Below are 26,016 nucleotides of genomic sequence, written 5' to 3'. Positions count from 1 at the left end.
CTGAAATGTTCTCAGTATATAACATTATATTGATGTTTCTAACTCACTTGGAAATTCTTCACGAAGTCCTACATTAGCACCAGAAGAATAATACACGATTGGTCTGAAACCTGGCTCTTCTTCCATAACCGCGCTGTTTCTAAATTTTGCAGTTAAGGCTTCCTTGCCTTGAACATTCGCGTATGTCATACCCATCCTCTTTTCGCTGTGGTAGACATCCCTATTACTCATTTTTAATTGGGTTTCAAGCAAATACGAGACACTAACCACTTATAGTTGATACGGAGTGAAGCGAATTCATATAGAGCATCAACTGTCAAGAAACTGACCAAAGTCAGTAATACAAAGCTAGATGTTTCACCTACTTCACAAACGCGTATCCAACATTTGAACGTGACTTGAAGTCCATACGCAAGTAGAGAAAATCAAATGATCGTGGGACTATATCTGATATATACTTCTCAAGTTGCTCAGTCGTAAGTCGATTTGGTATATTCTATCTTATGTTAGAACCACTCAAGGAAATCACTTCTTCAAACCTTGATCATTACTGTTGTACGTGTATCTTCGCCACGCTCAATACGATCGAGATCGATCTTATTACGTTCTGGAATGGTGCCTTTCTGATTTGAATGCTTCTTTGTCGGCTCATTTGATGACTGTAATGTCGTTGTCGATTGCAGTAAGTTTGCTGCACTCGAAACTGGACGCGACTTGAAGAAATTAGGACGAAACTTATATCAACTACCTACTTACATCAACAATCGGAGGATAAGTTTGTACATTCAGCATAGATTTACCTCTACTGAACGGCTGTAATTTGTGCTCTTTGAATCGCACACCTTTGTTACGAGCTAAGGCTGCTTCAAGCACCGAATGGTTCCAAGTCTTTTCGACGTCGTAGCGCGACTGACCCAATGCTTTGTCGGCCTCTATAGCATGGCGTGTATCATCATATTCAATTTGAAGTAGCTTAATACAATTAATTGAGAACAAATCTTGATGATATTACCTACAACTTGATCATTTGGTAGAAGGATCTGTTGATATTTGGCAACTTTACCGATTGTCTCAAGCAAATCCTTAAGCGATTAGAGAAGATATGCTCAAAGAAATGCGCTCACAAGTACAGGCCTTTGAGCCTCTTTGTGAAGGCGAACGGACAGTTTGCCGGATGTTGCTGCATTGATGTAACGTTTAGCATCGGTAGTCTTAGTAATATGAGACGAGCCAAACTAGATTGAGATTATAACTCACCTCCTTTATCTCAGTTTCTGTACAGAATCGTGCGCTGAAATTTGACTCGTGCAGGTCAACTAGTGCTTCGTGTGAATCAGAGTACGTATAAAACGCGAGTATAACCTAATAAAAGTATTTGTATTTCTACCAAAAACTATCTGATTTACTTACAAGCTGATCGCTGTGTAAATTGGATATATTGATAGCCTTCAAATTCGTATATTCCTATTGATGTTCAGCGGAATACATAGGTACAGATAAATCAACGCACGCCGAACAAAGCTTGAACGTTCTCAATAGAAAGATCGCAAGAGAGATTTTCAACCCTCAAAAATCTAGATTGGAATATTTCAGCCTCGCTCTGAAGTGAAGTTTCGACAGTGCCATCGAGCGAGCTATTACGGAAGCGACTATCAGTTGAATAGCTAAATCGCATAGTAGACGTTGGTGAGAGTTGGCCTGTGGTTTCTTGTTAGTAATACATTAACTGTTATAAAAAGCTCAACTATCAGTTGTGATTTTATCACTTGAATCACTATCATCATTTCCAGAGAATGACCACCTCCTAAATGACATCCCTAAAGACGATATTTCTCTCGCAGACATGATGGTCGCAACTGTATAAAAGTCATCAAATTGGCGTCGTGTAACTGACAATCTGGCTGGGCGTACGAAAGGTTTATGTTATTTTCTTGAATAAGTGAGCGTGTAACTGATCCAAAAATCTAGTTGAATTCAGATGGTTGTATCAGTTATAAACAATTTGAGAGGGCGATCTGGTTATACATCAAATGAAAGTGGTGAAAAATTTAACATAGAAAATCCGAAAGATATTGAATCAGGCTGATATTATATTATTTAATTTGTAGCATATTTGCGTACTTTTTGATCTAGCACCTACATTGGGTAATGAATGTTTTATGAGTAACCATCGAAATGAGACTATCGAATGTAGGAATACTATGTAGTTTTTGTTTCATGGTATAATATAACAAAGTTTAATTTAACATTTGAAAAATTGGATTTTCTCCCATTTCAAATGTAGGGAAATAAAAGTCGCCAAAAAGACAAAAAGATGTCCTCCCACCCAGAATCGAACTAGGAACCTCAAGATATCAAGCTGCCGTTACAGTCTTGCGCTCTGCCAATTGAGCTATAGGAGGAGATGTTAGTTGGTTTCTGATACATATGGTATATCTGATCTGTACTATCATGGGTCGTAAAAATTTTAATTTTTTTGCAGGAAAAATATGACGAGTACAACTGTTGATTGTATTAGTATGATTTTCGACGAAACTATTATTTCTAGCATATAATTGATTGTGAGAATATCGTTTTCGGCTTCAAACGCGTTTAAGCATATTTATTTGATTATTCACGTGCAGTAATATATTATATATGTTATCTATCAAGTAAAACGGATTTTTACTCCATTAGCCCTCAGCATCCGACTATGCTGGCATTGTTCGATATAAGACTTGGTTGTATTAATGTTTTCATATCATTAATTATGATATTTACAACATGACATTACTACCTTTCTGTTTCTGCTATTCTTGTTTACATTTAATTCATATATTGTATCTGAAGTAACCTATGGCTACGCCATTTAGAACATTACCTTGCGTTTCACATTATACATCATGTAAGAAAAAAAAATAAAACACAACATAAACGTCCATTTAAGAAAAATGCATACCTTTTCACTTTACTCATACAAGGATAAAGAAAAAATAAGAGAGAGAATTTCAAACATTTGGTAATATTCAAGCAAAAAGTTGATGTAATCACTACACTTGACCTAAAATTGTGTTATTTAAATAATTCAGATAACTTTTCATTTCACTGTACCTTTGATGTCAACTTTAACATACCTACTCACTTGACTCAACAGGGTAGTATGTATCTCCTTGCAAAGGACAACTTTTTCATTATCTGGTGGTACGCCATTATGAGTTCTGCCAACGGCATTTTTATCATAACATCCAGTAGCACCAAATTGTTTAAGTAATTCCTTGGTCGCCGTTTCATTTTCAAGTTTTAGCTCTCTAGTGATGAACGATAGTGGTATCTTAACATAAGCTTTAGTGATCATAATCAAAGCTTTAAGTCTCTCTCTTTCAACGAAAGCGTCTATGATATATCCAGACATATTCGGTGAATCTTGATATAATTTAAAAAACATATGATAGTTGTTAGTAACAAGTGATGAACGTACCTTTAAAGCATGTTTAATTTCTTCAGCTTCTTTCTTCTCATCAGATAGTAAACCAACCAATATGTTAGCAGCAGACCAATTTCTGCTATAACAAAGGTATAGTATTTGATAGCTCAAAAATTCTAATTCGTTTCCGTTCAAATTTAGTCGATATAAAGGCTGTAAATTAGCAGCACATTGGTTAAATTCACCTAAATCACCATTCTCTAGTGCTAATCTAGCGTGTATCTCATAAACTTGAACGGTGAAATCATTTTTGATACGCTGAACTGTTAAATCTTGTCTAAGGGATTTCATTTGATCGCAAATATAGTTATAGTCTCTATCTTGCCTCCATTTCTTTTTGAGGTGATCAAGCGTTTTCTTCAAAACAGGCAATGGTCGTATAGTTGCTGGATCAGGTGCTGAGGTTAGTCTCAAATATTGCTTCTCTAAAGCGTTTGAATGGCCGACTATTGTGTATTGGTCCCAGTCTATGACATTTGGGTCAGGCTGGTTGATATTACCTTTGTTTATCCACTTGTTCGTTTTCAAGGGGACACTAATACCAGCTGGGTTAGGGTAAGCGGATGAAGATAGGCCCGGATTGCTCTCAAAACGTTTAGCTCTCTTTGAACGCATGTCTTCGTTATCGTCGACAGCAAATCCTTTGTTTTTCTTTGCTAAGTTCTTCTTGTTCGTTTGGTTGTTTCTTTATGGTTGTTAAAAGAGATTCAACATTATAGTAGGCTTACTTCTTGCGTTTGCCTGTCGATGTCTGCTGTGATGTCTGCATACCTTGGCCGGTTACATTCGCGTATGACGAACTTGGAGGCGGTATACTTGTACCATGGAGACTTATAAACTTTAGAGAAGTCCGGTAAATGCCATAAGAGACTCACGACGGTATCCGCTGTACCATCCAATTCGTAGTCCATAATCTACCCTCAACGTAGGCTCTAGGGGTGTGTTAGAAGCGGGAAGATACAGGAATACGACGAACCGCTGTATCATATCTTTAAGCTCTAGATTGACTTTCACTTTGTTACTCTCGTTAGTTTGAGATAAGACGTTCTCTACAAAGTTTCTAGTATTCTATCAGATGGTTTATTAGATTAGCTACGCTAGACTGACCGTAAAGAAGGTGGCCAACTCGACGACATTTTTACTTTCTCCTCGTCGTTCGAGATTGAGTTCAGTTTAGCGTGATCAAGTTATTTCTATGCAATGAAATATAATTTAATACATCATAAGTTACATCCTCAATTTTATCTTTAATATTATCTTAATGCTAGCGGCGGTGGAAGCGAAGGTATTTCACCCCATACGAAGTTATCGTCCTCGTAGGCCTTCTTGAATTGTTCTGGTATATCTTCCAAACTTCCTGCAAATTGCGCAAATTGATCTACATCTGAAGGCTGCTTCTGATTCGTAGACCCGCCGAACGCACCCCCAAATCCGTTGCTTCCTTGACCGAAGGCTGATTGTCCAAACGCCGACTGAGCAGGTGCTGACGTGCCAAATGATGGTGCCTGCGCAAAGGCGCTTGTAGGCGCTGAAGCTGGTGCAGAAGGTTTACCAAACGCACTTTGTCCAAATGCACTAGACGTTGACTGTCCGAAAGTGCTCGCAGCATCAGGTTGTGGTTGTGTGCCAAATGCGTTCACAGACGTTGTACTACTCTGACCAAAAGCATTCCCGCTTGGTTGTGCTGTCTGCGCAGGTTGCGCTGTCTGACCAAATGCTGATGTAGATCCACCACCAAACGCTCCAAAGCCTGATGAGGCTGCTGGGGCACTACCAAAAGCAGATTTAGGGGTATTGGTAGCTTGGCCAAATGCACTCGGCTGCCCAAAAGCGCTCGCTGGCGCTGAACTTTGACCAAAGGCACTAGTGGCTGGTGCTGCACTTTGTCCAAATGCATTATTTGATGGTGTTGAGGTTTGTCCGAATGCGCTTGCCGTAGGCGTTGATGTCTGTCCAAATGCACTAGTTGTTGGTGCTGATGTCTGTCCAAACGCACTCGTCGCTGGTGCTGGTGTCTGTCCAAACGCACTAGGGGTCGATGTTGCGCCAAACGCACTTTTAGGTTCTGCGGGTGTACCGAAGGCTGGTTTAGATGCTGAAAATGCGCCAAATCCTCCAGAAGGTGCACTTGAAGCAGTGGCTCCAAAGGCACTTGGTTGTCCGAAAGCACTACCTGTAGTAGGTCCTGTCGATTGTCCAAAAGCATTCGGCTGGCTCGTACTACCGAAGGCACTTGGTTGAGATGTCGTTCCAAACGCATTGGAAGATGGTGATGAAGCTGCAAACGCACCAAATCCACTGGTTGGTGCTCCGAAAGCGCTACCAGAAGGCTTTCCAAATGCTGTTGAACCAAAAGCAGACTGGCTAGGTTGTGGACTCTGGCCAAATGCTGATGTTGTTGTTGTTTGTGAAGGTTTAAAAGCAGTATTGGGTGGTATTTGGCCTTTCAGTTTGCCGTTCACGTGTTTGTATGCGTCAAAACTATTCCTAGCGACACTTTCGAACATCTGTAGACATTTAGCTGTTTGAGTTTCTTCGTATTGAACCTGTTTTTCCTGTGAATATGATGAAATATTGGTTAAGATAACTAACATATTGTTGTGGATTTCCAGATGCGTTGGCTTGAACGAATTTTATTCGCAATTCTTCAGGTGATTCATCTTGTTCTATTATCAGATTTGGTTCTTCTTTCGCTGGACCATAACAGGAAAGTGGAAACACTGGTCTTTCGTCAACCAAATCATGTCTTATTGAATCAGCACTTTATATTGTAAGTTGGTTTATAATAACATATAGCTATTTCATACCTTGATGCTGTCTCCCTTTTGCGCGTCGATAAGTTATCACCAGATGCAAATGACGAATTAGAGAAGGCAGAGAACCCTCCAGTTCTACTTCCAGCAGCTGTGATTTCGTTAACATGAGTTCTTTTTGTAACTAATCTATTCACTTTGTTCTCCCGGGTGTTGATTCTTGCAATTACTACCAAATCGACATCTAAATCACCAATTCAGCGAGAAATCTTGTATAATAAACTATACCTTACGCTCCACGTAAGAAATACTGGCATACTGCCTGAAATATACCGTTAGTGATGTCTATCTTGACCTATAATGTTAGCGTACCATATTCGATGATGACAGTAGAAGTTTAAAGAGATAGTAGATGATATGTACAATAAAATACAAAGACTATTTCAGATGCTTGATCAAATATGGTAAAAATGGATTTTTTCCCATTTCAAATGTAGGGAAATAAAAGTCGCCAAAAAGACAAAAAGATGTCCTCCCACCCAGAATCGAACTAGGAACCTCAAGATATCAAGCTGCCGTTACAGTCTTGCGCTCTGCCAATTGAGCTATAGGAGGAGATGTTAGTTGGTTTCTGATACATGTGGTATATTGTATAAAAAACCGAAAGAAAATTTTTCAGGAAGAAAAGAAAAAGTCTAAATGTTGCCCCAAGTAGTAACTGATGTTTGGTTTTGTCAAACAGAATATGAGTCATAAGTTCGCGTCAATCAATCGTACAAAAAGAATCAACCTTTATAACATCTGTCAATCAAGACTTCCATTTGAATCAACGTAAAAGCTGAGAAAAATTCTCAACATAAAATATGTTTATGAATGCGATTAATTCCTTTGTATCATATAAACAACATATTCCGTTTTCAACATCACCAGCGTCGCCAACGTACGTAGGACTGTTGAATCCAAGTCAGCAAATCGGTATTCAAAGACAATACACATTAGTCTAGGTTTAAAATATCCAATACTCCTTTGCTACTGGTAATATGTTCGACTATTCAGGTTTAATGTCATCATGAATTTACTCTTATCGAAACGTCTTCCGAGCAAAAATAGATGTCAGACTAGAGGTTAAAATATTATTATTGATTGTTCGAGTATAATAGACGCCGATAGAGTCAGAAAACCACTGCTTTATTGACGTTTATCATCTAAAGTATACAGTGGGATTTTTCAAGTTCAATTGAATGGTTACTTTAGAATATGCTGTTACTTGAAGGCACAACTAATTACATTAAACTGCTTGAGCTATAATTGTTGTCTTATTTACTTCCTTACGACCGAGATGCCCAATGAAGAACGAAGTACAAAGAATAACGAAGTCAAATCAATAATACTACACAAAACCATACTAGACTACTTTAAAATGCATATACTCATATTTCGCATTTTGTAAGATATAAAATAGAAAGCTTTGTGTTCATAAGACGGAAACATACATCAACATTAGCAAAAAATCAAGATTGTACAAAAGAATCAAAAATTTTATGCTTAACGTTAAATAACATCATTAATTTCGAGTATAATCGCAATATTACTGTCTACGCAGAATAAAATCAGCGAATATTGAACGCTCAATAGAAACCAACTCACTCTCCACTTTCGTTTGTGAATTCCATATGTCTGCGAATATCCTCATCCGTAACGGTCGGTCGTGTGCTATTGATGGCTTTGATAAAATCATTAAGTGCTAAATCAGGTTCGAGTAACTCATTTGAGTCAATACCTGACCAGCTACCCTCAAATGCTTGAGGATCACCTGGTGAACAAGGCGTGAGCTTTCTATTAGATGTGCCATCTTCACCATCTACATAAATTTCTTTGAAGTGCGTAGCGGAGAGGACCTTGCGAACAGGTTGCATGAGCGCATCTCTTACAACGATCGCGATATCAGAACCAGAGTAACCATCAGTTTTTTCAGCTAATAATCTGTAATCTTTTTGTGTCAACCTGCATGGTGTTTCGCCAACATTCAGTCTAAACATTTCTTTTCTGGCTTCTGGTTCAGGCAGGGGTATGTATATTCTTTTTTCAAATCTTCTCTTGATTGCAACATCTAATGACCAAGGTATATTAGTTGCACCGAGTACTAGGACTCCGTTATCATCATTTCCAACACCGTTCATTTGAACGAGAAATTCAGTCTTTATTCTTCTGCTTGCTTCTGATTCACCATCACCTCTCGTACCAGCTAAACTGTCGACTTCATCAATAAAGATAATTGATGGTTTGTTTTCTCTTGCCATAGCAAAGAGATTTTTGACTAATCTTTCAGATTCACCCATCCATTTACTGACTAAATCAGAAGAAGAAACACTAAAGAACGTGGACTTTGATTCTGTTGCGACTGCTTTCGCGAGATATGATTTACCGGTACCTGGTGGACCGTATAGGAGGATACCACTGAGACATCATTAGTAGGGTGACTTCAGAAGAGGGGTACTAACCGCCATGGTTTACGATTGCCTGTGAATAAATGTGGGAACTTAATAGGCAAGATGACAGCCTCTTTGAGAGCTTCTTTTGCGACTTCAAGACCGGCAACGTCATCCCAGCTTACATTTGGTGTTTCTTGCAAAATTGAGTCTGATAGAGAATGAGATACGCGCATATAAGGCAGAGGAACCTACTGGATAAACCCGCCCGCAGCTTCTTAGTCTCCGCGTCATCGTTCTCGGATTCTTTACCACTAAGTAGAGGGTGAGATGGTGGTATCACGTGTAAATCTCAAAAACTCACGGCTGTCCAGGGTTAGTACCACCAGAATTAGTGCTACCAAGTGGCTGTTTCTTGTTCTCGTCGCTTTTTGCAATATGCTATTAAATGATCGTCAGTATGTTAGAGAAATGATAGATTGATATTACTTGTTTAAGCTTTTCTGCTCTCGTGATGTAGTCGACTAATTTACCTCGTATCATCGTCTTCAATGATGGGTTCTTTTCGTCTGTGTTGTGTTGGCAGATGCTCGAGATCGGAGGAGATACGCACATTTGAGAGCCATCATAAAGTAATCTAACGCGTTGAGGTATAATCTCAGTGCTTCAGCGTAGTTTGTTTTTACATCCTCCTCTATAGCCTGGAGAGAGTTAGAGATGACGCTAGCGAGGCGGGCGAGCGAACATTAGAGACCAAATCTATGGCTTTCTAGACGTCTATTAGATAACTAGACTATTATTTTATAAATGGGCTCACATCTAGGAAATTTGAGTTTGATGTGCTCATCGTCTATGATAAAGGCGTGAGAGATATGGAGATGGGAGTGAGTGGCAAGAATAAGGGGTAAAAATACAGCAAGGGGACTCAAAAGCAGTACTAGGAAAAAAACAAAGTGTGTCTAGAAAGGTGGAGACTGACTGGCAGTTAGTAACTAGAGACTCTCTTATTTTAATTTAATCATTAAAAATTAATTATAAACAATAATTTCGCTATAAAATATTTTTATTTTCTAAAATTGTAATTTTTGAAGCAAGAGACTGACTGGAAATTCTGAGCTTCTTAGCAAACGCTGTGCTTTGAAAAATGGTGAGAAATTAGAGAGGCGATAATAGGACGCTAACAATAAATCAGACCCTTGCAGTCGACCTTCTTAACCCTTCATCTCAAACAGAGGTTCAAAAGCACAAGCTCAAGCGTTTGGTGCCAAGTCCAAACTCCTTCTTCATGGACGTTAAGTGCCCAGGTTGCTTCGCTATTACAACCGTGTTCTCACACGCTCAAACTGTTGTTTTATGCGGCTCTTGCTCCACCGTTCTCTCCCAACCAACCGGTGGTAAGGCTCGTTTGACTGAAGGTTAGTTCTCTTTTACTGGCGTTTACACACTCTCACACACACCAGGCTGCTCATTCCGTAGAAAGAACTAAGTTAAAACAATTATTGTTATCTACGAAATACATTCTTCATCAACGAGCACTAGCAACCATTAAATCATCAATCACTTGAGCCCTTTTCTCTGTGTCTGCAAATAGCGCTTTGCACAATCGCACAAGTTCTTCTGATGAGAAATCGACCAAGCTGCCTTCCTTGTGAAGGTAGCTCAAATCTACCAGGCTGGCTTGAAGGATTTCTGAGAGGTATGCGAATTTGAACCAGTTGTCTGTCTGCTTGAATCCCTCCGTGCCATTCTCTTCAAATACGCATTGTAGTCCTGCTTGCAAATCTCTGCACATTTTGCATAACTTCTGACTGTCTTCTTCGCTGATATCATCCATATCTTCAACTGCTTCTATTACGAATCTCATCAAGAATTCTGCTACTGAACCCAGTAATTTGTTCAGTTCTTCTTTATCTATTACATCCTTCACAGATGATCTCAACCTTGAGAATGATGAAATCACACCAGCGAATGCTCTTTCGTGATTTATAGATAAATCCGTCAGTGGTCCCGCATCAGTTAATATATCAACTATCTGTCGTCTCTGTTCAACATCCACATTCACTAGTGTGGTTTGTTTAAGCAATTCTAGCTTTTTCGAGCTTGTTTTCAATTCTCTATCCGAGACTTCATGTGAGAGGTACTCGCAATCGTTAATAAATTGAAGCGCCAATGCTGGTACCAGCTTGATCGTTTCTCTATGCACATATGGAAAGAGCGACCTGTAGAAGTCCAATACTAATTCTGCCACTTCAGTTGCTTTCTCTGGTAAATTGTTGTCTTTCGAAGGTATTTCGCTTGTCTGTTGTCAATTTTAATTCTCTATGATATAATCACTCACTTCGTCTGTAAGAGATACTGTCTATCGTTGAGCGCGTCATCAATATGTAAAAGTATTTGCTTGACGTATTGAGATACAACGAGTGATCTGCTTTTGAGTTCCTGGCGAGTAGGAGCTACCTCGACTGATTTTTGGGTATCAAGCATCTGACTCTTATCATGAACGACGTTTCCGCATTGGTGTATTGGTGTATCAACTTGAGCAACTTCGTGTTTGATCACCTCATCGTCATCAAGTCCCCAACCGTCCTCGCTGGCATTATCTTTTGTTGCTACATCAGTCATGTCTTCCTTCCATGGGTCGTCATCATCGTGCATCAATTGGTTATTATCCTGCTCTACTTTATCGTTGCCGGTCTCATCATGCTTCCTTGCGGCTGGCTCATCCATATCCTCCTTCCATGGATCGTCATCATCATCTATCTGTTGTACGTGGCCAATTTGTTCCTCTTTATCTTCGTCGATGTGTTCTTCATCGTCGTCAAGACCCCAGCCGTCGTCGTCCTCTTCAATAACATCAGGCTGAGGTGAAGTAATTGATGATTGGGAGCTTATACGAGAGAGATCAGGCTTTTCAACTTTGAGGTCATTAACATCATCGTTTTTCAACTTTTCGACATCCTCATTATCTTCTAATCCCCATCCATCTTCCATGTCGTCATCTTGAGCAGCTTCTCTCATTGATACTATTGAAGTCTTTGAATCAACATTATTCAAAGCAGCAGTAACATTATTACCTTCGTCATCATCATCGAGACCCCATCCATCGTCGTCGTCATTATTATTATTATCAACATCCATCGCAGACGTTATAGATGTCTTTGATTCACTCTGATGTAAGTCCTTAGCTTCCTTATCGTCGGTGGCCTTTTCAACGGGAGGTTGGATCGCTGGAGTATCCCTCTTCACATTTTCCTTGCTATCTTCGACAAGTACTTCAATTTCTGCTACGAAGGTGTCCCAATCTGGTCTAACTATAACACTTCTTGTGTTGCTTAATACTTGATTTCTCCGCTTTTGTAACCAGCTATCACCCCACACTCGAGCAAATTGGTTGATCGTGTCTTGTTGACTACAGCTTAAGATGTCTTTCTCAAATGCAACGGCTTCCTCAAGTCTCTTGACAAACAGTGTAATATCAGGGCCACCTAACCGGACAGGTAGAGATGGTAAAAGATAGTGCTCCATTAATCTCTCTATAATAACCGGCCTGAGTTGTTCACCAAGCTCTTTGTAGCGAGAGTCGATGAAATGTAATAACGTGCTTAGTGAATCCAGCTGTGTACTTTTAATCGGTGCCTCTTGTGTTTTCTTAAGTGTGAGTGTGTCTTCATTGGCTACTAATGTGGGTACAAGGCCTTGGTTTGTTGGTGATGGAAGAAGAATGTCAACGAAATGTGTTTTAATATTGTTGTAAAGATTCGTGAAGCGTCTAGTTGACATATTGAGCACCTCGAGCGCTTCTACAGTCTCTGATAATGGTGTACTGCCATTTGAAGCTCTCAATGTTAAGGTTGTCTGTGTACACTCAACCGAGTCATTCCAAGCTTTTGTGAGCTTTTCAGTGAGCAATTCGGATAGTCTACCACATTCTGTCTGCATTATTGTCAGAACAGCAATGTTTGTTTTACGAGCAACGCACCTGTAAAGCAGCAGAACCAGACCAGCGAGCGACGAACGAATTTGAGAGTCTCTGGAATGTATTCTTAAGGCCATCTTGCATGAATTTCGCAGCTTTCACTAGGTCCTCCGTATCTATGTATTGCCTGAAGGTTGATAGGGAGAGCTGAACGGAATCTAATATGCTCTTAGCCTCATGCTCGAGTTTCGCCTGATTGTAATCATAGATATGACTTTCGTATGCCTCTATTTCAGTTCTGAGTGTCGGTTTTGTCTGTTCAATCTTCTTTGATATTTCTTCCGATTGTGAGCTCAGCTGTGAGTGCATCTGGACTAAACTGAGCGATTGACTGAGCTGGTGTGCATGTACACTTTTATCTCTATTCAATCTCTCTGCTAATCGAAGCTGTAGATGCGTAAGCTAAACAGTCGGTAGTCATCAGATAGCGCTATACGCACTCTACGACTGTCGATATCAGCTTCTAGTTTCTGCTGCAAAGCGACAATCTCATCAGTTGATAGAGCGTTTGATAACGTCTCTACGTAGCTCTCCACGCAACTCATCGTGATCGTCTAATATCAAGATAATTGGTTTATTTTATTACAAAGTCTGTCATCTGAGTCTATCATATCCTTATACTCTTCTCGAAAGTAGGCAGCGACGAGCTTTATTTTCCGCTCAGTTATCTTTTTGTCCGGCCGGTGATCTTGGTCAGTATTCTCCAGCGCGGTGGTTAGCATAGCAAAAAATGTTATCCAATTCCATCCACTACTCTTTGCAAAGAGATCGTTGACAACTTCATACCATTCACCTTTATTTGGTAATATATCTTTGATATCCATCACTGAAGACTCAACTGCTAGGTATTCCTCTTTCATACTAGAGTACATATCTAATAAGCAATTGCTATTGCTCCAATTGTGATTTATCGAAATACAATTATCGATATTCTCAACTTGGTGGTACCAGCCACTCGGAATGAATATAATTTGTCCAGCTTCTTGTATAATTACTATAGAATCTTTCTCAGCTTTGTCGAAATCTTTAAATGTCTTTCTATCGACATGACGAACGTCATAGACGATTTCTGAAGCTGGATTATCCGGTTCTTTTCTTAGATAGCGCTCTGTATGTGGTGGGAATAACACCCAACGCTTCTTGCCTACTATGTTAGCTGACCAGGAGTAGCTTCTATCTATGATATTGTCAGACTTATCTTAAACATTAACAGAATAAACCCACAAACATCCCTATGTAATCCTGTGAAAGTGGATGCTGAACCGGCATATACAAATCTGAAATCGTCATCTGTATGCCTAGAATAATAGTCATTCATCCAGTCATCGAAGAATATAGCTGGTGTATTATAAAAGTCACTTTGCGTTCTTAGAGCGAGATGCCAGTCTTTTATATACAATCTCTCTCCATCTAGCATTCTAGTAATAGCGTCATCAACTCGCATGTCTTCCCTTTTCTGATCGCTGAAATCCCGGATATCACAGAGGGCTACAGATACGATTTGGTCACCATAGATCGCTTTCAAACTGTCCAAGCTCCTCCAATTTGTGTATGCAGGCCATTGTTTAACCAGCTCTGAGATAATCAGACAGGGTTTATTAGCTACCAGATTTCTGGACTATTTACGTTAGGAATGTACTAAATGAGTAACTAAAAACAAACTAAAAACTCCTCGTAAGATGGGTCTTGCTCGTAGATATCATAGAACATGACTTTCACCATCAACGCTGATCAACCAACAGAGACACTCTCAAATGAGATAAAAGAAGCGTGCAAATCTACAGGATTTCTTTATCTGACGAATACTGGTATAGATAGTAAGGAAGTATTCAAAATATCCCAGAACTTTTTCCAAGATACGTCAGCTAGTGATAAAGCTGATTATAGGATAACAACAGCGAATGAAGGTTATGTCAATTTCGGCGATGAGCTATTAGATCCAAGTCAACCAGACAAAGATCTCAAAGAGGCGTTTAACTTTGGTGTGAAATCAGCTTTTGTCGACAACTCACAGTCACTTCCTGAGACATTCAAAGGTAATAATTTCCAAACTCTCAAAGAGTTCTCTACTAATTGTTACAACCTTGGCATAAAACTACTTCATGCTTTCGCATTATCACTTGATTTGGAGAGTGACTATTTCACCAAATTTCATTCATCGTCAGCTCCAAATAGTTCTACATTTAGAATGCTTTATTATCCTCCAGTTGAAGCCACTACTTCAAATGGTAGTTTGAGAGCTGGTGCTCATTCAGATTACGGCAGTTTGACTTTCTTGTTTCAAAACAGCGAAATTAGCGGTTTGCAGATACTTAAAAATGGAGTTTGGGAGGATGTCGAACCTGTACCAAATGCTGTGCTGGTAAATATTGGTGATATAATGGAGTGAGTTGCACACTCACAAAGAAACACGCTGACAACGTATAGATTTTGGACAGGTGGTCAATTCAAATCAACGACACACCGAGTGGTAAAACCAAAAATGACAGAGCAAAGCAAACCAAGGCAATCTTTGGCATACTTCTTCCATCCCGATGACGACGCGATCGTGAATGCGATGGACACCACCGTTGAATCCATCAAGGGTCTCTCTACAGAGACGTCTCTGACAGCTTACGAATACCTCCATCAACGATTAAGAGCTACGTATACTTCACGAAAAGATGTTTGAAAAGAATATCAATTATGTATTATAATCTGAATAGATACAAGAAAATGGTATAAAGAAAACAGAAGAAGCGCTTGCTATAATAATAAAATCAGACTATCTATTAAACTACTCCCGTGGTAATGTTACGTTAGTTTTCTGTGGTGAGGCTTCATATGCTTCAATAATAGAATTAGAGTCCAGGATATCTTCTGTAGGCGGTTTGTGTTGATCACTATCATATCCAGCGCCTTTTGGTGTGATGGAGTTTGATTTCGAAGATTGATTGCTGCTATTTCTATTCCTCCTAAATGAAAATTTCCTCTGTGATGATGTCGATTGATTTGAGCTAGTGCTAGCGTAAGGCAATACTGATTCTGAAATATGATAGCGGTGGTTGCTTTTCCCACTCGCGCTACCACTATCAGGTGATTTCGGTTGTGGAGATGGGTTAATTTCTTGAAGTTGTTGTTCAAGCTCATTTGATCCTGACCTACGTCTAGACGACGTTCTATTTGATGGTGATGATCTCATTTGTGAGGCTCTTCTACCTAATACCTGAAATTGCTCTCGTATACCCGCAGCACCTCTCGGTCCGAAGTCATTAGATATTCCCTGAGTAGATGCTCTCATTGTTGACATATCTGGTGCTTGTGGTGGTGACTCATGGCGATTTAATGGTGAATCAACAGCATATCTCGTTCTAGACGATTCATTTGTATTAGTTGCTAATGTGTTTGAACGCTTCAAATCGTGCTTCTCAGCTTTAGGCGGTGGTGCCCAAGTTAAAGGCTCATTATCGAATATCGTCTTATAGTAAAGAATGAGATCTTCCATAGTCTTATCCTTTGATGCAGAATGTTGCATCTTGAGAGCATCTGCAGCACTCATACCTTGTAGCTCCTCAACGCTGATATCACCCATCAATACAGGTTGGAAGACGATAGCCAAACTAGACGCATTCATTTTATTGAATGGTTCATAATGTGCGACTAATGCTAGATGCTCAACAACCATCCTAAGTGTGCTAAATGCCAATGGTGAGAGTTTCCTCAGTTTAGATTTCAAAAGAGGGAATGATTCGGCGAATTGTCTTTGACGTGATTCTGTGTGTTGTACGCGCTCTGCGAGTGAACATCTGAATAATGGCTCAGGTAATTGACGGAGGTAAAGCTTCAAAAGGCCTGCAATCGTGTGTGGTTCATCAGTGTTTGTTATTTCAAAGTTGCCATAGTCTTTCTCAATTCGTCTGACAAGATCTGTGACAGCTGCCTGACGAGGACTAATTCTATAAAGACCTTCCGTCTTCACTCCACGTTGTCCTAAAGCCCATATAGCTTGAGATACAACTCGTGGAGGATTATCGCCTGTACCGCATGTCATGGCCAAATCTGAAAGCTTGACACCAAAGACAAGCTAAAGTGGAGTCAGCGGAATCATAATATTAACATCAAAGCAAAGCTCACCTCGAATGATTCTCCTGAATGATCAACGTAGAGATAACGTGGTGGTATACCCAAAGAAGCAGGATCATCTGGTAATGTACTCTTGAATTGAGCGAGATCCTTCTCAGGATCAATTCTTTCAATGGTATCGCGAACATAGTACGACAGATTATCTTGAGTTTTAACTGCAGCAATGTGATGTTCGGCGTAACAGGTCAAACGTTCGCGCATTTGATCAGATAACGCCTCTATAAATTCAGAAAGACTGACAAAAGCTGCGCCTTGCAGACGTTCTCGCTGTAAACGTAAACTCTCCAAATGGAAAACTGCTTGTCTGTAAGTTTGATCGGCTTCCTCAACCTCTCTTTTCGCTTTCGCGGTCTTAAGTGCACTTGGTTTAGGACCAGATTGGATAGTTGAAGGATCTTCTATCACTTTACTCTCGCGTTCACCGTCATTTGCACCGGCAGTACCGATATTTTTAAAGAAGCTATTTAGGTGGCGCTTTCCATTAGCCCAGTCTTTTGTCTTGAATGCATTTATCATTTCTTTGCCAGCAGACTGATGACCACTTTCAGGTGACATTGGTCGGGATGAGTTTGGTATCTCTTCAGAGTTCGTAGATGTATTGCTCTGTATGGGGTGTAAACTAGCTGTATTCTGCAAAAGCCTAGCTTGAGCTTCGATAGCAGCACTTTGGCGCTGGTGTGTTTCCAGCTCGGTGTATCTCTTCTCGTATGATTTTTTCAGCTTCATAACCCTCTCCCTGTAGTCATTATAGTCAGCTGAACTTGATCTGATATCTTCCTTTACGCGTCGACGCGTGCGTTCGTGTGTATCCTGGATATGTTTAGAAAATGATCTTGATGAGGAGTAAACACACCTTAAAAACAGTCAGTGGTTCAATAACGTCCGCTTCAATAGCATGTTTGAAAGAATCTCTAGCTTGTCGTTCCCGATCTAACCCTTCACGGACCTCTTTCCAGACGTGACGGAGGGAAGTCATAGCGTACTTGCTATAGGAGAATTGTCAGAAGAGTAAGAGTGCATTGATTGGTGTCGCCTACGTATCTAAATCGAGGTCGATCTTGCCAGCTGAATCGTAGAGTCTGTTAAGACCTTGTATGCTAAATAACAAGTCAGAGCGTGTCTAGGCCATCCAGTTTATTCTCACTATTGATTCTCTAAAGCTATCCTATCAAGTCATAATCAGTACCCGAGAAGTGAAGAGATATAGATACGCACCGTTCATTGAAGAATTGCACGTATGACTGAGGCGTGTATCAATATAGGCTACATAGCATAAGATCGCTACTAACTTCATTCAATTCCTTAGCTTTGAAAGCGAAAAGACTCAAGAGACCGAGCTCCTGTACCTGATGACCAGAAGATGGCCGCTGTTGACTGAAGTCCTATAGAAGATAAACATAAAGCCCTAAGTTTATATTTCCTATCTCACAATCGAAGAGCGCGCTGTCATGATCGACGTCCTTAAAGGTGCGTCAGATACAGAAATAGTGCAAATATAAATATAATAATAAAAATAAAAATAAAAATATTCATTTTGTCTCTACATTCCCTTCGATATCAACTTCAACTGCTTGTCCGTCAAAGCCAGGCGATATATCCATATCGACCGACTTGTTTCTATCTATATGTTCAATCCAACTATTATGCGTACGTTCATGTCCGAATCCTACAAATAATGTTTTCTTCGCCTTTATACGATAACTTGCTTCTAAACTCTGGTCTAAACCGAAATGCGACAAATGTGGTTGACTTTTTAAGCAATCTAATACTAAAATTGACGGCCTTTTTCCTTCTAATGCGTTATCTATAACTTTATAGCTCTCCTCTGGAATCCTTGATACATCTGCCATATAAATACCAAAAGGCGGAAAAATGTAAGACAGGCAGTGAAATGGTGAACGATCTCCCGATATACTCCTAGGTGCAGCCAAACCATGCTCTACGTCTGCAGCTATAACAGGTACACCAGCGACGTCGAATTGCTCCCCTGGTGTGATTATATGCCATCTAAATGAAGGAACATCACCACCACCGCTAGCTTGAGTGTATTGTTAGACATATTGACTCGAGAGCGTAATTAAATACACACCTTTTGATGAATCAACCACTATATTCAATTAGGTCAGCCATCGGGGGTATGAATTATACTCACTATAAGGGAAGACATTGCAGACGGTTTGGTAAGTGTCTTCATTGGTGTAGACATCTATACAATCCTGTATAGAACGCATCGTCCATGCCTGTAATAGATTACGTTGAGTAATTAATCTAAGGCGTCTATCAACCCACTCTGAGGTCATCCAATCCGTACATAGCGTCTGCATGGCCATGTGTGAGTAAAAGACCATCAATCTTACACTTAACGTTAGTCTAAAGGTATTAATTTGTCACTTTCACTTGCCTTCCTTAATCCACGCTTAGGAAAGTGCTTTAATGAATCCCTGTAGAATGTCTTACCACAATCAATTAATATGGTCTTCATGTTACCATCATTAGCTCTAACTTGTACAATCGCTGAGGTATTCCCACGTTCATCCTCTTTAGCATCCGATAAGCAGGTCTTGCATTTCTGCTCCGGGTCCGTCACGCAAGGCAAAATTGGTACCGCTGAGCTTGTACCTGTTCCCAAAAGCATTAGCTCAAATTGCGCATCTCTCGCTCTATCCGGTAACATGGGTATAATGTTCGGATGATTGTCACTTATCAAGAAGATAATCGAATGAATAAAAATATGAATTAGATTGTTTTATATAGACAATAATTATACTGGTGGTGGTGGCGGTGGAATTGCTTCATCAGGTGGTAATGGTGCATCATCGTTAGGAAGTTCTGGTGGGAGTGGTGCATCTTCAACATCCTCAGGTTTGCCATATGCTCCAATTACTGTACGACCACCAAATACTCTACCTGCTAAGGCCTTCAAGGCTTTACTAGCCTGTTCTTCAGTCTTGTACAAGATAAAGATCTTACCAACACCAAGTTCTTCAGAAGCGGCTTCGAATCGTAAATCTTCTCCAGATGATAAGGTAACACCTGGTGTGCTAAATACTGGATCATCTGGTCTTGGTGGACGTGGTATCTTTATCTTGATTATTTCACCATATTGTGAACATTCTTCTTGAATATCTTCACAAATTTCTTGATAATCGAGATCATCTTTGAGTTCTTCAGCTGTGACCATGTTGAGAAGCAATAAAACGTTAGTACGGTATGCTTGTGTTTCGGAGGCTAATGGAAGGATTTGTGCAATTGATGATGTACCACCAACTCCAATCTTTCCCATTGGACCAGTAGATGAACGTTGTACAACTAGCTTTCTGTCACCAACTTCCATACCGTTGAGACCTTGAATAGCAATATCTGTAAGTGCTGGATCCATATACTCGCAGAAGGCAAATCCCTGGGGATGTGTCAGTAAGTAATAATTATGAACCAGTAAAAAAGCTACCTTTGAAACGTCAGATGTTCCTTCTTTGACAAGGTTAAATGAGCGCAATTCTCCGAAACTACCAAGCAATTCCATAACTTGTTCATCGTTAAGGAATGTAGGTAAACTACCAACGAAGATCTTTTGATCAGAATCAGGAACGGTACCACTGACAGTGTGGCCCTGTTTGCGTTGCAGTTCATCGAGTACCTCCTGAGGACGCTTAATTTGGATACCTTCACCCTGGAAGATAGTTCCATCGAATTGCAAAGCGTAGGCAGCCTCATCTGTATTTCTAAATTCAATGTAGGCATAACCTCTATCGTGCTTAACGGTGACATTGACGACAGGTTCACCTGGTATTTTTGCGACTTGGTCTATTGTTGACATCTTATCATTGAACAATTTCGTAAGATTCTCTTCATTGTGATTCGGCTTAAGATCACCAATGAAAACCCTCCTAGATGCCCTCGCACCATTGAAATCCTCGAGTGTAGGTGGTAAATTTGAGAAAGAAGATTGACCAGGGAAGGCTACAGCACGCTGTACACCTGCCATAGCGAAAATACCAGAGTATTTAGCTTGTAAAGCCGTAATTCCTTCAAAACCTGGTGGTTTGATGTCCCAATAACTTCTCTGCTTTTTACGCTGGGATAATGGAAGAATACCTTCTGGGGTTGGACTACGTCTTCTTGGTGTACCATAGCTGCGGTCCCTGTCATCTCTCCCACGCTCTCTTCTCCTATCATCCCTATCTGATCTACGTGGTCTTCTGTCAGCGTATCTGTCGCGATCGCGGTCGCGCTCTCTATCTCTGTCTCGCCTGTCGTAGCGATCGTAATCCTTCTCGCGGTCATCACGACGTGAACGCCTATCGTAGTCATCATGGCGAGATCTTCTCTCATAGCGAGAATCATCTCGTGGTCTATCAGAATACCGTCTACGTTCTAAAGGAGCATAAGAGGTTTGAATATAGATAATAACAAACTAACCGTAGTCTCTATCTCTTTCTCTCTCCCTGTATTTTTGTCAATCTCGCCAGCAGAAAATCTCACTCTACTCACATCTTGGACGTAATCAAGAAAGAAGAGTATCAAAGCAAATAAAATGGAATGCATTAATTAAAAAATCTATAATTCAATCTATTTGAGATCTCTAGCTTTGTCTACCGCCCAACGGAGCTGCTCTAATATGACAAAGATAGCGATAGAGTTAGGGCACAATCTAATCCACGCAGGCGTCCATCCTCTGAATAAGAATCCAGGTCCTTCATTCTTGAGTGAGGTCTTGAACATTTCTGCGATACTTCCACCCTTCTTAGATTCGCTCATAACTCTACTCTTGATAACATCCGCTGGTGAGCAAACAGTCGTTGCGAGTGTACCAGCCAAGAATGAGGCTGAGAAGTGCAATGGTAAACCTTCCTCCATCTCTGCGTAATCTACTAAACTTCTCTTGAAATAGTCGTAACTTGCTAATTGTGAGGCGTTCATTAAGATTGCGCGCACGGTATTTGGTCCTAAACCTCTAAAGAGTGAGTTTATACCTTCGTCTTTCGTCATTCTGAATAATCCATGTAAGGCGTTCCTGTACCCCATTCTCTCAGCAGCTGGTTTCGTGGCATCCGATGTCATTCTGACTAATATGATGTCTTCAAGTAGTGTTATATGATTTCTTATTAATAAAGCCCTACTCACCAGCTGGATTACCTGCAATACCTCCGAGTGCACCAGCACCAGAAGCACAAAGGACCATATTAGCAGCGCTTGATTGTTCTAATGAGAGGTTAGAATATCGACATCAAGCAACTTCATTCACTCACGTCCTGGCTTGCTGGTGTATGATTTAAGTTGTTCATAAGCACCAAATCGCGTTATAGAGTAAGTCATTCTTGTTGATGTTTAGTATACACCATCGATCTAAGCTATACCACTCACTGTCTAAATACGGATGCTGTCAATCCGACGTATAATCCTTTTATACCTGGGGTAAATGAGCAAACACTCTCGATAAGCTTTTTAAAAGCTTTAAAACACCCACCTTGATCTTTTACTGTCATAATCATAGTTTTAAGCATATTGTGTCTATCCTTTGGTGCTGTAGTCTGCATCCGTACTTTCGTAAGATCGAGTGGATGAGTGAGGCATGCAGCGAGTGATGCAGCAACACCTATGATGATATATTAGACATTTTTCGATAGATATACTTCATATATTCACCTCCCAGCCTATAAAAAGTCAGAAAATTTTTGTCATACTCTTAAGCTTACCAGAATGGGTATGAGCGCTTGACTGGCGCTTGGACGACTTGCTTCTCTTGGCTGTCTGACATCCTCCAAAGTTCGTTTTAAGCGCGAACTTGACCGTAGCTCTCGAAGGACGCTCGAGAGGGCAAAGGTTATGCGGATAATCCTATCTAATGGTAATAATCTATTTATATACCTTATGACATCCCTAATATATCCTTTTACTATCGTTATAGTACAGAGAGCTCGCTATTAATCCTCCCAGTGTTGGATAAAATGAGTATACTCCCCCTTAACTCTACGTTACGTTGTTTTAATAGTCGTTTACTCATTTGAAAACTATTTAAAATGTTATCACATTACTAGCAAGCGCTTTTGTTCTTTTTTCATTTTTCTTGGCAGTCTTATCAGTTGTCGACACATCTATCGAATAAATTATATGTATACACAGAACTAGGTCGATGACATTGCTATATCGAGAACCAACCGTTTACGGAGGTATTTCATATGCTTTTGGCTGAACTCAAAAGCGTCATCATCGACATCCTTGCCTTTACTCAGGGCATCCATAAAACAACAAGTGAAAACACCGCAATCGAAGCCATTATCTTGTGTTGGCGTGTTCTCTGACCAGAAGTCTATCCAACCGTCGAAGTCAAAAGGCTTTCCTTTCTTGGTTTCGTGTTCTCTGTTTATGTATTCTCGCATTTTCTGTCTTATCTAAGTAAAATTCATCATTCGGGGAAAACACTCACCTGATAGACATATTTAGTACCACCTCCCATAGAGTCATACATTTCAAACCTCTTCTTACGCATGTTGATGGCACCACAAACCCAATGTGATTGACCGCGGTTGATAGGAAAAATAATGATGTCCTTTCCAAAAAGGTCAACTTTCTTAACCCATCGACCTAGTTTCGCTTTGTCATAACCAGAGGATTCTAGCGTAGAAAAGAGAAAAGTTGAATGTATGTAAGCGTCGAATGGTTTTTTGTCTTTTTTGTCATGCTTCTCCCAATCTTCAATCTGTCTGCTCTGGCTCTGTCTTAACATTTCAGCGTAGAAGTTTATAACTTCATCGTTAAGCCATTGCCTCGGCATTAGTGTCTTGAGGTCATTTGACATCATCGTTTGTCTACCACATTTACTGATTTTCCCAGATAGAGACATTACATTCTTAAACTCTGATTGTTCATCTGCTGTCAATTCAGTTGGTAATTCTGGTTTAGGTCCCAAAGAAAGTTTCGCGAGTTCAACTTCCGAAAGTTGGTACACCTTCGGTATGGCAGATTTGAAGGAGGTATCGCTGCGAAGTTGCTTGGTATCTAGCCATGGCTAATCGACTTTGTTAGCTTATCGTAGATGAAGAAGAGAAGACGAACTTCAGTAGACTTTCGTGTACGTGTTGAGGCTGTAAGGTGATGTTAGTTTTGACAACTAAATAGGAGGAACATACGCGGTATATTTTGTCCCAAATTGAGTTGATCTACGCGCTGCTTGAAAGAGTAGTAACCTAAGAATATGCTCAGCAGTGAGTAGCTCATACACTAACTTACTGACCTTGGAAAGTTGCAAAATCTGCAGCGTATCCTCTAGATTGCTGCTGCTGGAAGGCCAATTTGATCTTCCTTAGCTGGGCGTTATTGAAGTGCTATAACGTCTGAGAGAATATCCTAAATGTCTAGTAATACACACCTGTACGCTAAGTATATGGGGACGCTTCTTGTGTCCCTTCTGTATCGTCTTGCTCTTTGAGCTCAAAGATAGTGGGTTCTGGGGCTTATTTGATGTGCTCGGTCGCTGTGAGCGTTTGCTATCGTTACGGCTATTGAATAATCCATTCCCTAGTATATTTGATACGCTGCTGAATAAATTTTCTAGGTATTCGCTCATCACTCTTGAGCGTCCGCTATCAAGAGTATGGGATACAGCTATCGCAAGTATATCAGATCAGAATCGGGCGCATTTGGGTGTGTAAAGTGCAAAACACATCTTGCTGCCTTAGAGCATCTAGAAAGTCACGTATGCGCTCGATAATTCTATTGTAGATAAGATATCTCACACTTTAATAGGCATTTCAAGGGCAGACCGGGAGGGCTTTGTTATTTTCTAATGTGTGAGTTTCACAACGCTAGTCTACTGCCCAAATAATATAGATACAGCGTCAACTATGTCCTCAGCAAAGCAGAGGATAGGGGGATGACTACGGGCGTACATACAGTCGCAGATTTACAGTGCAGAAGGTGCAATTTACAGCTCGGATGGAAGTACATATTCGCATACGACGAGAGGTTTGCCATATCCACCGATATAATCACTATCTAATGACATACACAGCCAGAAATATAAAGAGGGGAAGTACATCCTCGAGAAAGCCAGAATAACAAAGGTAGATGGCGGTCTCTCTAACCGTCGTATGGAACTCTACTCAAGGAATGGAATGACGTATTCCGACGAAGAGCAAGACAGCGACGATGAATAGTTTACATATATAAAACAGCCAATGAAATCGGTAACGATGCGATGAAACTTTGTTGTACTCTCTATTTTCTACATTTGTTTTGACATGTTTAGTATGTCTGGTGTTGCGGGCGTGCTTGATCGTGAAGTAGCGGAAGATTTCGTTGACTTACGCTTCTTCTTCTTGATTGTATCAGTAGGTGCTGATTTAGTCGGTACTGGCTTGGGTTCTTCAACCGTCTGATCTGTCTGATCTATATCTATCTTCTCGCCTGTCTGTTCACTTAGTAACTTCGCCCTGCGTTCCCGCTCAAGTTTTAGATCAGCCCGCGTCGTCCGCAAGGATTTAAGAAGTGGTATACTGTTCTCTTCCGTGACATCAGTCTTATCTTTCTGTTTGTTTGGTTCTATTTGCCAGCTATAGCCAACGCGTGGATTGTAAGCTGGTAGATTATCCCTCAAGGTCTTCATAGAAGACTGCAATGCAAATATCGCGCTGTGAAACTTCATCCCGAGTGCGTTGTAACCGTCTGGGGCGGCGTATATGTTATTGTTTAAACAGTAGTAGACAGCCAAGACTCTAGAATCTGTTGGCGAGTGTCTATATTGCTTATTGATTATAAATAAATCTGGAGCTTCTGAGTGAGCGAGTACGAACTCAATGCCAGTGAAATGCACTAATTGATCAAATATATTGGCTGGCTGACTCAAGTTAGCAATATTCTGCATCTTTATCAGCTGGTTGTTGCTCTTCTTATCATAAAATGGCGAAAGACTGAAGTAATCCATAATAAGTGCATCATTGAGTGTATTGCCGTAGTACTACTAATCATTAGATTACTATATTATACGCTATATACCCACCTGGAGAAATTCAGGCGCTCTCCAGAAAATACTACTCAAATCAATTTCCTCAGACATCGATGAACTTCGTAAAGAAGAAAAGTAAAGAGAAATATAATAAATTCAAATGTACAACTAAACTACTATAATTCAGCTTCCTGGATTATTCGTACTCGTGCTATGGCTAGGCGGCAAGAATGTCGATCCACTGAACATGTTTGGCCAGCCAGAGGTTCCACTATCGCCCCATATACTATTAGATCTACCATGACTTGCCATAGAATTACTATTGGCTG

General features: G+C 40.3%; 14 protein-coding genes and 2 non-coding genes across 16 annotated transcripts; 3 read left to right on the top strand and 13 right to left on the bottom strand.

The window, feature by feature from the left end:
• Window positions 1-24: 24 nt before the first annotated feature.
• Window positions 25-566, bottom strand: WALSEDRAFT_20624 (hypothetical protein; the record flags this gene model as incomplete). Its single annotated transcript, XM_006959448.1, has 4 exons — window positions 25-220; window positions 262-324; window positions 366-496; window positions 540-566. Coding segments are annotated over 4 exons (417 nt in total), but the record flags the coding sequence as incomplete, so codon positions are not given.
• A 1,751-nt stretch (window positions 567-2,317) lies between these two features.
• Window positions 2,318-2,402, bottom strand: WALSEDRAFT_t69. The gene has a single exon. It is a non-coding gene; the product is annotated as a tRNA-Tyr (tRNA).
• Window positions 2,403-2,923: 521 nt separating this feature from the next.
• Window positions 2,924-4,627, bottom strand: WALSEDRAFT_33300 (hypothetical protein). The gene is made up of 6 exons (XM_006959447.1): window positions 4,571-4,627; window positions 4,440-4,523; window positions 4,339-4,395; window positions 4,192-4,293; window positions 3,091-4,148; window positions 2,924-3,040 (listed from the first exon to the last, which is right to left on the bottom strand). The coding sequence occupies exons 1-6, from the start codon at window positions 4,597-4,599 to the stop codon at window positions 3,030-3,032; spliced, it is 1,341 nt and encodes a 446-aa protein (XP_006959509.1). The 5' UTR covers window positions 4,600-4,627; the 3' UTR covers window positions 2,924-3,029.
• A 2,119-nt stretch (window positions 4,628-6,746) lies between these two features.
• On the bottom strand, window positions 6,747-6,831 carry WALSEDRAFT_t68. Its single transcript has one exon. It is a non-coding gene; the product is annotated as a tRNA-Tyr (tRNA).
• An 854-nt stretch (window positions 6,832-7,685) lies between these two features.
• WALSEDRAFT_60937 (AAA-domain-containing protein) lies at window positions 7,686-9,535 on the bottom strand. Its single transcript, XM_006959446.1, has 9 exons — window positions 9,463-9,535; window positions 9,391-9,414; window positions 9,259-9,346; window positions 9,135-9,214; window positions 9,010-9,086; window positions 8,901-8,959; window positions 8,718-8,856; window positions 7,864-8,673; window positions 7,686-7,811 (listed from the first exon to the last, which is right to left on the bottom strand). The coding sequence occupies exons 1-9, from the start codon at window positions 9,490-9,492 to the stop codon at window positions 7,805-7,807; spliced, it is 1,314 nt and encodes a 437-aa protein (XP_006959508.1). The 5' UTR covers window positions 9,493-9,535; the 3' UTR covers window positions 7,686-7,804.
• A 182-nt stretch (window positions 9,536-9,717) lies between these two features.
• WALSEDRAFT_47588 (40S ribosomal protein S27) lies at window positions 9,718-10,947 on the top strand. Its single transcript, XM_006959445.1, has 3 exons — window positions 9,718-9,792; window positions 9,838-10,060; window positions 10,106-10,947. Exons 1-3 carry the CDS (start codon window positions 9,790-9,792, stop codon window positions 10,129-10,131), a joined length of 252 nt encoding a protein of 83 aa, XP_006959507.1. The 5' UTR covers window positions 9,718-9,789; the 3' UTR covers window positions 10,132-10,947.
• On the bottom strand, window positions 10,161-13,166 carry WALSEDRAFT_69840 (hypothetical protein; the record flags this gene model as incomplete). Its single annotated transcript, XM_006959444.1, has 4 exons — window positions 10,161-10,939; window positions 10,984-12,578; window positions 12,625-13,008; window positions 13,062-13,166. The coding sequence occupies 4 exons, from the start codon at window positions 13,164-13,166 to the stop codon at window positions 10,171-10,173; spliced, it is 2,853 nt and encodes a 950-aa protein (XP_006959506.1). The 3' UTR covers window positions 10,161-10,170.
• A 15-nt stretch (window positions 13,167-13,181) lies between these two features.
• Window positions 13,182-14,324, bottom strand: WALSEDRAFT_39897 (Clavaminate synthase-like protein; the record flags this gene model as incomplete). The annotated part of the gene is made up of 3 exons (XM_006959443.1): window positions 14,284-14,324; window positions 13,846-14,239; window positions 13,182-13,798 (listed from the first exon to the last, which is right to left on the bottom strand). Exons 2-3 carry the CDS (start codon window positions 14,063-14,065, stop codon window positions 13,182-13,184), a joined length of 837 nt encoding a protein of 278 aa, XP_006959505.1. The 5' UTR covers window positions 14,066-14,239; window positions 14,284-14,324.
• A 5-nt stretch (window positions 14,325-14,329) lies between these two features.
• Window positions 14,330-17,719, top strand: WALSEDRAFT_39895 (Clavaminate synthase-like protein; the record flags this gene model as incomplete). Its single annotated transcript, XM_006959442.1, has 4 exons — window positions 14,330-15,006; window positions 15,049-16,686; window positions 16,736-17,555; window positions 17,601-17,719. The coding sequence occupies 2 exons, from the start codon at window positions 14,330-14,332 to the stop codon at window positions 15,290-15,292; spliced, it is 921 nt and encodes a 306-aa protein (XP_006959504.1). The 3' UTR covers window positions 15,293-16,686; window positions 16,736-17,555; window positions 17,601-17,719.
• Window positions 15,124-18,206, bottom strand: WALSEDRAFT_39893 (hypothetical protein). Its single transcript, XM_006959441.1, has 8 exons — window positions 18,173-18,206; window positions 18,033-18,125; window positions 17,959-17,984; window positions 17,888-17,908; window positions 17,781-17,840; window positions 17,597-17,729; window positions 16,735-17,553; window positions 15,124-16,684 (listed from the first exon to the last, which is right to left on the bottom strand). The coding sequence occupies exons 1-8, from the start codon at window positions 18,191-18,193 to the stop codon at window positions 15,398-15,400; spliced, it is 2,460 nt and encodes an 819-aa protein (XP_006959503.1). The 5' UTR covers window positions 18,194-18,206; the 3' UTR covers window positions 15,124-15,397.
• A 66-nt stretch (window positions 18,207-18,272) lies between these two features.
• Window positions 18,273-19,431, bottom strand: WALSEDRAFT_39891 (hypothetical protein; the record flags this gene model as incomplete). The annotated part of the gene is made up of 5 exons (XM_006959440.1): window positions 19,145-19,431; window positions 19,033-19,095; window positions 18,896-18,983; window positions 18,833-18,850; window positions 18,273-18,781 (listed from the first exon to the last, which is right to left on the bottom strand). The coding sequence occupies exons 1-5, from the start codon at window positions 19,415-19,417 to the stop codon at window positions 18,273-18,275; spliced, it is 951 nt and encodes a 316-aa protein (XP_006959502.1). The 5' UTR covers window positions 19,418-19,431.
• A 73-nt stretch (window positions 19,432-19,504) lies between these two features.
• Window positions 19,505-21,215, bottom strand: WALSEDRAFT_55089 (hypothetical protein; the record flags this gene model as incomplete). The annotated part of the gene is made up of 2 exons (XM_006959439.1): window positions 20,192-21,215; window positions 19,505-20,143 (listed from the first exon to the last, which is right to left on the bottom strand). The coding sequence occupies exons 1-2, from the start codon at window positions 20,726-20,728 to the stop codon at window positions 19,505-19,507; spliced, it is 1,176 nt and encodes a 391-aa protein (XP_006959501.1). The 5' UTR covers window positions 20,729-21,215.
• Window positions 21,216-21,264: 49 nt separating this feature from the next.
• Window positions 21,265-22,533, bottom strand: WALSEDRAFT_33296 (mitochondrial carrier). The gene is made up of 7 exons (XM_006959438.1): window positions 22,440-22,533; window positions 22,390-22,397; window positions 22,211-22,339; window positions 22,108-22,153; window positions 21,993-22,060; window positions 21,868-21,945; window positions 21,265-21,821 (listed from the first exon to the last, which is right to left on the bottom strand). Exons 1-7 carry the CDS (start codon window positions 22,499-22,501, stop codon window positions 21,313-21,315), a joined length of 900 nt encoding a protein of 299 aa, XP_006959500.1. The 5' UTR covers window positions 22,502-22,533; the 3' UTR covers window positions 21,265-21,312.
• Window positions 22,534-22,812: 279 nt separating this feature from the next.
• On the bottom strand, window positions 22,813-24,246 carry WALSEDRAFT_39884 (cysteine proteinase). Its single transcript, XM_006959437.1, has 6 exons — window positions 24,113-24,246; window positions 23,978-24,068; window positions 23,874-23,930; window positions 23,800-23,828; window positions 23,171-23,752; window positions 22,813-23,126 (listed from the first exon to the last, which is right to left on the bottom strand). Exons 5-6 carry the CDS (start codon window positions 23,585-23,587, stop codon window positions 22,869-22,871), a joined length of 675 nt encoding a protein of 224 aa, XP_006959499.1. The 5' UTR covers window positions 23,588-23,752; window positions 23,800-23,828; window positions 23,874-23,930; window positions 23,978-24,068; window positions 24,113-24,246; the 3' UTR covers window positions 22,813-22,868.
• An 89-nt stretch (window positions 24,247-24,335) lies between these two features.
• Window positions 24,336-25,769, top strand: WALSEDRAFT_69834 (yippee-domain-containing protein; the record flags this gene model as incomplete). The annotated part of the gene is made up of 4 exons (XM_006959436.1): window positions 24,336-24,439; window positions 24,490-24,533; window positions 24,580-24,708; window positions 24,755-25,769. Coding segments are annotated over 4 exons (422 nt in total), but the record flags the coding sequence as incomplete, so codon positions are not given.
• WALSEDRAFT_60933 (MED6-domain-containing protein) lies at window positions 24,336-25,809 on the bottom strand. The gene is made up of 5 exons (XM_006959435.1): window positions 25,742-25,809; window positions 24,755-25,699; window positions 24,580-24,708; window positions 24,490-24,533; window positions 24,336-24,439 (listed from the first exon to the last, which is right to left on the bottom strand). Exons 1-2 carry the CDS (start codon window positions 25,796-25,798, stop codon window positions 24,968-24,970), a joined length of 789 nt encoding a protein of 262 aa, XP_006959497.1. The 5' UTR covers window positions 25,799-25,809; the 3' UTR covers window positions 24,336-24,439; window positions 24,490-24,533; window positions 24,580-24,708; window positions 24,755-24,967.
• Window positions 25,810-26,016: the final 207 nt, after the last annotated feature.

Source organism: Wallemia mellicola (assembly GCF_000263375.1).
Source record: "Wallemia mellicola CBS 633.66 unplaced genomic scaffold WALSEscaffold_17, whole genome shotgun sequence".
Taxonomy (NCBI): Eukaryota; Fungi; Basidiomycota; class Wallemiomycetes; order Wallemiales; family Wallemiaceae; genus Wallemia; species Wallemia mellicola.
This window is presented reverse-complemented; position numbering and strand designations above follow the sequence as displayed.